Source organism: Gavia stellata, chromosome 13, assembly GCF_030936135.1.
Source record: "Gavia stellata isolate bGavSte3 chromosome 13, bGavSte3.hap2, whole genome shotgun sequence".
Lineage (NCBI taxonomy): Eukaryota > Metazoa > Chordata > Aves > Gaviiformes > Gaviidae > Gavia > Gavia stellata.
Window position 1 is genome coordinate 23,185,684 of NC_082606.1, and position 8,516 is coordinate 23,194,199.

At 51.6% G+C, this 8,516-nt stretch overlaps 1 protein-coding gene across 1 annotated transcript; it reads right to left on the reverse strand.

Annotated features, from left to right (window-relative positions):
- Positions 1 to 252: 252 nt before the first annotated feature.
- Positions 253 to 7,537, reverse strand: CALML4 (calmodulin like 4). The gene is made up of 4 exons (XM_059824142.1): positions 7,498 to 7,537; positions 5,813 to 5,953; positions 4,397 to 4,585; positions 253 to 350 (listed from the first exon to the last, which is right to left on the reverse strand). The coding sequence occupies exons 1-4, from the start codon at positions 7,535 to 7,537 to the stop codon at positions 253 to 255; spliced, it is 468 nt and encodes a 155-aa protein (XP_059680125.1).
- Positions 7,538 to 8,516: the final 979 nt, after the last annotated feature.

Sequence of the window (8,516 nt, forward strand, 5' to 3'; positions counted from 1 at the left end):
GGGTTTCTTAAGCATGACACACGTTACACAAGGGAATGTTACGTTCAGTTTATTTAAGTAACAGAGCTCACATTTTATGACAACATTTCTCCAGAAATGGGGTGGGAACCTGTGTTAAGTGTAAGCGCTGTCATCAAGGCAAAATAAGGATTTTTAAAGGCAAGTGATGATTCCTGAGTCCAAATAGTAATGAGGAAAAATTGAAGTCAAAAAAGTCTCAGGTCCTGCTCTTATCAAACCTCGTTTTCAATTTCAGTAGTCGACTGTAGGAAGACAGATGATGCGGACAAATTCTTCATATTTTATTGTTCCGTTTGGTCCAATTTTAGCTTCTTTTAGCAGGTCATCAACTGAAAGAAAGAGTAAAAGAAAACATAAGTTTGAGTGGCATATATTAGGGATGATGCGATCCTCAAAAGCAGAGCAACGGAGGATTTTGGTTTTCAAATCATTTTTGTTCGAAGTAGTAACTCCTGGGATCAGTTGGAGGTGCCACCCAGACTGTACTTTTAAACTAGCATCAGTTAGCACTTTGATTTTGATTTCCATATCTAACTTTCTGGAGCAGCTATGTCCATCTCTCCGAGTTCCACATGGTAAAGATTCACAAATTCAGTCCAAATCAGCTTTTAATTGCTCTTGGTAGGAGTGGCTTACTTGGTTTGAATAGCAAACCTGCCCCTATTCAATTTAGACAAAACGAAGTGCTCATGCAGATTATGTGCCCAACTTTAAGTAGATTTGTGTGACACTTGTTAATATTGGCGGCCGTTAGTGTTTGAAAGTGAAGAATACCTTCTCAGCTGGGGCTCTAAGGCTCTCGCTGAAAATCCTTCTAAAGAAGTGGTGACCCTGCAGTTGGCACCTGCCAGTAGTGACGCTTTTCATTCCAGCTTTGGGAACGCCTTGGCAGCGACAGCAGTTATCGAACTTAAAATGCTCTCTTCTGTACAGGCTAAATCATTAAAAGGTATTTTTCCTGTCAAATAATGTCAGTAAAATAGAAGTACGTAAGAAATGACACACAGGAAAGTAATGTTAAATCTTGCTAAACGAAGCTGCTACTGGGAATTAGATGCCATATTCCTTCGGATGACAGGAGAGGAGGCGCGTTCCCTTGCTTGTTTACTTCACCCATAACGTATAGTGGGTGGACTCTAAAACGAAGATGAGAAACCCAGCAGCTTTTATTTGATAATGTTTTGGGCAGCAGTTTCCTTTGATAGGGTATCTAATACAGTCCAGAAGAGGTTTTCGCTCGCGTGCTTGCCGCTGGCGGGGGGCTGTGTTGGTGCGGTGTTTTTCTCTGGGCAGGATCGTGGCTGGGTGCTGTGCGGAGGGATGGGGCAGGCGGTCAGTCGGAGGGCAGGCTGTTGGCTCTGGACCTGCACTTACCGTTTGGTATGTCGTTAGCGGCACACCTTCGAGATGTTTACAGCCTGTTGATAGACCGTGGAAACAGATGGATTATTCGTGGCCATGCACTAATTACGAGTCCTCCATAATCTCATGCCCGTGCGGGTTGGAATCCCCTGGCCGGGGCAGTGCCCGAGTGCTCTCCCTTTCCCAAATGGATGCGGGCAGCGCGGCGGGGGGCTGGTCTGCGTTTTTACTCGTGAGCTCCTTGGCTGAGGTTCCCAGAACGGCTGTTCAGGCTGAACGAGCTGTGGTTGTTTAAATAAGACTCCGAGTACGCGTACTGGAGCACAGAATAATAGCTTTGCAGTTGCCAGTTGTGAAATCCAGGAGGAAGGTCATTGGGAGGAGGGGAGGTTTAGGGGGAAAAAAAGCTGCTTTACTGTAAATAGTGGTGGAAGGTCTCTGTAAACCTGTTTTCCCTCTCTGCTGTTCGTGTGGGTACGGGGTGAGACGCCGTTTTCCCCCCTGCCCCTCTCTTTGCAGGCAGGTATCAGTGAATATAGGGGTAAGCGCAGCCCCCCTGGAAGCCGCTGCCAGCAGGATCTGGTTGCGGCGTGGGGTGAATGAGGGGCTACTGGGAGAACTGCTCTTACTGTAAGGTAAGTAACCATTCTTTCCAGGAGATCTAATCCTCCTTCCAAAAAGAATACCCTGATGGTAATCAAGTGCTTCTAAGGACATAAATTCAAAAAATAATTAATTCTTCCCAGAACATTTAAAAATAACCCAGAAGAAGAATGTGTCGGTTCTCATTTGGTGGAAGTATGTTAAAATAAAATGAAGTGAAGGCTTTTCTGGAGCCGCTGTAAATGAAGGTACGTGCCAGTAGTTACTGAACAATCGCAGATGCTAATGAAATTGAGTCTGTTCCGGCATCAAATATTTATAGCAGCTTAGCAAGCTGGAGATTAGTGTGTCAAGCCAAAGGGGGAATTTCTTGTTGAAAAGCAGCATCCTTTCCTACATCAGGATCTATAGTGCCTTGTTACAAGTTGGTGTATAGGCTGCGCATCTACTCACAAAGTAATGGGAAATCCCCCTGCATTCCCCGAATCTTCTTTCTGTAACAGCGGTTCTTGCTAGGATGCCTTTAATTAGGGTTAATGTCTCCATGTCTTCACTGTTCAGCTCTCGTAATAGCACTGAAAGTATTTTCAGATGTAGATAGCTGCACGAACTATTATTCCACTTAAACAACTGAAGAAAACCTCGAATGCTGTGTTCAGTTTTGGGCCCCTCACTCCAAGAAGGACGTTGTGGTGCTGGAGTGTGTCCAGAGAAGGGCGACGGAGCTGGTGAGGGGTTTGGAGCACAAGTCTGATGAGGAGCGGCTGAGGGAGCTGGGGGTGTTCAGTCTGGAGAAGAGGAGGCTGAGGGGAGACCTCATCGCTCTCTACAACTGCCTGAAAGGGGGTTGTGGGGAGGGGGGTGTTGGTCTCTTCTCCCAAGTGACAAGTGACAGGACAAGAGGGAATGGCCTCAAGTTGCACCAGGGGAGGTTCAGGCTGGATATTAGGAAAAATGTCTTTCCTGAGAGAGCGGTGGAGCACTGGCAGAGGCTGCCCAGGGAGGTGGTGGAGTCACCATCCCTGGAGGGGTTCAAGGAACGTGTGGCCGTGGCACTGCGGGACATGGTTTAGTGGGCATGGGGGGGTTGGGGTGGTGGTTGGACGTGATGGTCTTACAGGTCTTTTCCAACCTTAACGATTCTGTGAAAACACTCAGGAGGCATGCCTTGTTGGCGTGTCACTCGTGAAGCTGGTGACAGCGACTGGACTGACCAACCTTGCTCTGACTAAATCTAAATTCTACTTTAACATTAGAAAGGACAGTTCTTGTACCCCTGCGGAGCCTACTGGGGTCTGTACAAACCCCATAACCCTGACAAAACTCACTCCTTGCCCCTCTTAAACCCGTTGCTGGTTTTTTCTGCTCACTCTCTGCCAAAGGTGGAGCGTTAATGTGCAAGCTCCAGAGCCCGCTCCCTGCAGCAGGGTCGGAGGGGCAACAGCTCTGCGAGAGCTGGAGAAGAAGCCAAAGGTGATGTGGTTTGGAGCAAGGAAGGGGACAGGACACCCCGTTCCCGGGGCAGAGGGGTGTGCAGAGCACTGCCCTGCCTTCCCGCAGGCCTGGCACCGCTCCTGCAGCTGGTGAAAGCCGGAGAAGTGGGGCATGCATTTAAAAAGTTTATATACCTATATAAAATGCCTAGGGCAAAATCGGCTGTCTAAAAGGTTTTGATAGTTTTCAGCTTCCTGGAATTTCCCTCCTATTTTGCTCCTTGGAGGCAAATTTCTGACTGCCAGGGCAGGTTTTTTTTCTTCTTTCTTTTTTAAAGAATCTTAATTAAAAAGTCCCCCTCTCTCTTCCAAATTGCGCTGGCCCCAGAGCTCACCGCAGCAGTGCTTTTGGGAAACTGCCAGTGCCCCGTGTGCTCTGTACAGCATCCCTGCAGCTGGGGGACAGACGCTGTCCCAGGGCCCTTCATGGGACAGATGCTCGCTTTATAAATACAGCAAAGCATCTCGGGGTGAAAAATCATCCTTCAGGCAAGGACTCGAGAAAGGGAAAAGGTCTCTCGGGTAATGGGCGGCTGGCTCACCTCTTCTGCAAGGCACGGAATCTCTGCTGAGCGATGGCGGTGTGGGCAAAGGCTGACAAGAGCGAGGAGGCTTCGCCGTCGCCATCACCTTGGTTAGCTGCAGGGAGCCGGCGTCGCTGACGCGCTCAGCTCGGGAGCGCTCCCCGCTCTGCGTGCGCGTCTGGGCTCAGCTGGGGGCTCTGGTTTATGTGGGCAAAGTGTTTTAAACGAAGGCACGAGCTCATCAGAGGGCTGTGGCAGGAAACAGACTGGTGCTGGTGGGGTGGACCAGCTGCCCAGCTGGAAGCGCCTGATCCCGCCTTCGACTACAGAGGAAAATTGGGAAGGAAAGAAGAAGATGGGGAGCATTTGATATATCTTGAAATTGCAACGTACCTTCTTCCTCGGAAAGCTTTTCTCCTAGTCTTGTAAGTTTGGCTCGCAGCTCTGAAACGGTGATAACGCCTCTCTTCTGCCTGTCTATCATGGACAGAGCCGTGAGGATTTCCTTCTCGGGTTCCTCTTGCTTCATTTGCCTGTACATTATATTCAGAAAAGTGGAGAAATCCAACTCTGCGTTTCTGTCTGGAAGAATAAGAGCAGGTTCTTTAGGAATGGGTCAGTTTTGTAGTCTGGATCAAGACATAGGCATCCCCCTCCTCTCCCCGCCTGTTCCCCCTCCTGGGGCACCTTTTCCCTTTTCTGTGACTCTGGTCTGGACCGGGGTGGATCGCTGCTGGGGGCTGTCTCCTGGCCCAAAAACCCATTTATAGCTTTGCTAGACTTGTGCTCTGAAACCTTGAATCCAGGATTTTTAATCCATCCCACTTTGGTGGGATGGATTCTTCTTTGGTCTTTGTGCTGTGCTTTGAATTTTTTTTTATACGTATCTGCAGATTTCCTGTCTTTCTGTGCTCTTCTACCTGTGCTGGTTGGACTGGACAGTTCCATAGAATCATTTAGGTTGGAAAAGACCTTTAAGATCATCAAGTCCAACTGTTAACCTACCCCTGCCAAATCCACCACTAAACCATGTCCCTGAGCGCCTCATCCACACATCTTTTAAATACCTCCAGGGATGGTGACTCCACCACCTCCCTGGGCAGCCTCTTCCAGGGTCTGACAGCCCTTTCAGTGAAGAAGTTTTTCCTAATATCCAATCTAAGCCTCCCCTGGTGCAACTTGGGGTCATCTCCTCTTGTCCTATCACTCGTCACTTGGGAGAAGAGACCAACACCCCCCTCCCCACAACCCCCTTTCAGGCAGTTGTAGAGAGCGATGAGGTCTCCCCTCAGCCTCCTCTTCTCCAGACTGAACACCCCCAGCTCCCTCAGCCGCTCCTCATCAGACTTGTGCTCCAGACCCCTCACCAGCTCCGTCGCCCTTCTCTGGACGCGCTCCAGCACCTCAACGTCCTTCTTGTACTCACAAGAGTGAGTACACTCACACCTAACTTGGTGTTGTCTGCAAACTTGCTGAGGGTGCCCTCCATCCCCTCGTCCAGATCATTGTCCCACCTCAAAATCCATAATCAATACATGCGCCTCCCGCTGCTTTTGAAGCTTTTTTAATGGCACTATTTTAATTTGTGTGCTGGATTGCCTTTGTTGACCATCTAGCATATGGGACTAGGTTTTGGTGACTGCTCTTGGTTATGCCTGGGCTGTTTCACTCGAGAGTGAATATTATCTGCTGGGCTCCAGGCAGCCTCCTTGTCTTTGCATGTAGTTCCCTGACCACAGAAAAGTTGAATTTCTCCAACCGTAATCCAGCACGGTTTTTATCCGTGTGCTACCGCTGCACTTTGCTTACCGATCTTGTGCAAGTGCAGGTGTCTCTGCACCTCTCCCGGCGTCGGGCTGGCTCCCAGGCACCGCATCACTGCCATCAGGTCGGCGGCTTTTATCTTGCCTTTTTGTTTCTTGTCGTACAGGGAAAAACATTCCTTGAACTCTAATTAAAAACCAAAACTCTGTTATGCCATGTAAGATTACATTGATCTACCAGTGACGTTTCTTCTCCCGTTGCCTGGTCGGGCAGTGTTGGTAGGGTTCCAGCGGGGATCTTGTGTCTGCTTCGGGGTGTCTCGTTTCGAGGAAGATGATGGACGGTGGGGGAGGACCCTGGGTAAAGTGCCAAGGGCAATTCAAAATCCATAGCTGAGCTAATTGGGGTCCTTCAGCCTAATGAAGCAAGTCTGAAAGTGGAGTCAGGCTTCCAAATATGTAGAATACTGTTAAAAAGTACTTTTCTCTGCCTTCATGGGGGTAGGAGAGGATGCTGAAGGGATGAGGAGTAAGGAGCGGTGGAGGATGCCGCTTTGGTCCCTGCCGTGCTCCGGGCAGGGTCTGGCACTTGCCCCCGCCTCGGCTTGCGGCCGGCTGGATTTTAACACAGGCAAAAGAACCGATAATGTCGCGTTTGGCAGTCCGAGTGCTGCCAGCTGCCCGAGCCTAGCAGGGGAGAGCCTCTGCCGGCCCTGCCGCCGTCCCACTGCAGCAGCTCCCCTCCCTCGCTTCTCCCCGCCGTCCTCGCCTGCCTGCTCGCCCTCTCCCCTTCCCCCTCCGGCACTGGCTGGGCAGTTTTCAAACACAGAAATAAGGCTTGCAGCTGACCCAGATAAGGCTGCCATCTCGCATCCTCCCTCCTCGCTCCTCCGCTCCTCGTCGCGCTCAATGCTGACGGGCAAGTTGTGCTGGGCAGGGAGAGTCCTGGCCACAGAGCGGCCAGGGGAATAACCATCAGCCTATTTTGGTGCCATTGCCCTCCATCCTCATCCTCTCTGTCCCTAGACGTTATTGCAGGGTGCCAGGGCCCAGTGGGTGCTGGGTGCCCTGTGGGTGCTGTGGCCTCCCCCTGCCCCAGCCGCCTCCTCCCCTGCAGCAATCCTGCAGAGCTGCTGAGCCCGAGGGCGCTGCAGATTAACAGATTTGCAATAATACTCTTATTTCAGCTTTCTTCTGCCGTTCTCGTAGCAAACCCTTCCTCGTTCCAGTCCGAGGCGGGGTCCCCGTTCCCGGGGAGAGCCCTGGTGCCTCGCAATGAGAATTTGTACTTCCTCCACCCTCTCCTTCCTCCTCTTCCTCCTTCACCTTCGCTCCCACCATACGTGAAACCTCCAGTACTGCAAACGGTCACCTGAAACGTCTCCTGGTCCCTGCTAGCTTGGCCAGGGCTGACGTGTTTATGGGGTTGGGAGGTTGCTGGTTAACCTCTGCTGGGCTCAATGCAATCCAGCGTGTGGGGCTGCGGGGGGTTTCAGCTCCCTGCCTGTGCCCAGCGCTGTCTTAACGAAATCGGGGAGATTTCAGAGCAAGCAGATCCCCTCGAGAGCTGGGAGCAGGGCAAGTGGGGGAGCAGAAGCCCAGACCGAGACACGCTGGGGGGAAATGCCATTTTATATTTTTTTATATATATATATACACATACACACATTTGTTAAGCTGATCTTGCTAATGAAAAAAACAAACCCAAGACCAGAACAAAACAGTACGTACCATTAATTTGATCCTGGGACAGAAATTTTGCCTGTAGCATGACAGGGAAGGAGAAGGAGAGGAAAAAAAAAACCAAAACAACTTTAAAATCTGAACGGGGGGAGCAGGGGTGAGCCGGTTGTATCAGCCGAAACGCTTCACTCACCATTATTTTGGGGGCCCTCCTTGTGTTTTACCCTGCCCGGCGGGATCTGAGGTGTCTGCTGCTACTTTTCTATTCGATTAAGGGCTAAAGTCCGCCAGCCCGGGGTGGAGTGCGGCCGGGCTGTAATAAATACCCCGCTGCTATGGCTACGAGACCTGATCCCTGCCGGGGCTGGACGCCGCTGCCAGCACGGCTCCGGCTCACGCGCCGTGGGGAGAAGGGCTCTCCCCAGCCTGCCCAAAGCCTCGGGACTCCAGACGGGACCCTGACAGTGACGCTGTGGGGAGGAGTGGGGCGAGAGCTTCCCTCGGTCGGGGGTCAAGGGGGTTTGGGGTCGGGCTGGATGGAGGTGAGCTGGTTGAGCACAAAAGGTTTGATAATCTCAAATAGCCGCACACCTTGCGCTAAGCTTAGCTGCGGGGAGACAAATCCAGCCTTGTTGGTATCTGCTGGGGACGGGTGCGGGGGGATTTACAGCTTTGCAGTTCACTGCTGGAGGGGTTTTGCTGGCGGGCAGGAGAAGGAGTTAATTCGGGCTTTGCACGTCCTGGCTGAGCCCGGTGCGCGGCGTTGGGCATCGCTGGCGCTGGGCCCTGCCCGGTGGGTTTGCAGGGGAAGGGGGGTTGAGACGTGCCCGCGGTGGAGCTGGGACGCTGCAGACAGGCTGAGAGGCAGAATGGATTTTTGAGATGGTCTGAGGTTTTATTTATTAGCGTTTATTTGGCTAACCTGCTTGGGAGCAAGCAGCCTCCAGCACTGCCAAGTCTCGTTGCAGCCCTTGGCTGGGACTGGGAAGGAGAACGCGGAGGAAGAGGGAGGGCTGCAGCGAGCCGGGGAGCTGCTGGGGTTTACACCTGGGTGCGGGGGGGAGGCA

Bases quoted from the DNA above. Each gene is read 5' to 3' on its own strand.
- CALML4 (XM_059824142.1), bottom strand. From the start codon at position 7,537: ATGCTACAGGCAAAATTTCTGTCCCAGGATCAAATTAATG. The intron at 5,954-7,497 runs GTACGTACTGTT...GTTTTTAATTAG, and splicing joins GTCCCAGGATCAAATTAATG to AGTTCAAGGAATGTTTTTCC. The intron at 351-4,396 runs GTACGTTGCAAT...TCTTTCTTTCAG, and splicing joins AAAGCTTTCCGAGGAAGAAG to TTGATGACCTGCTAAAAGAA.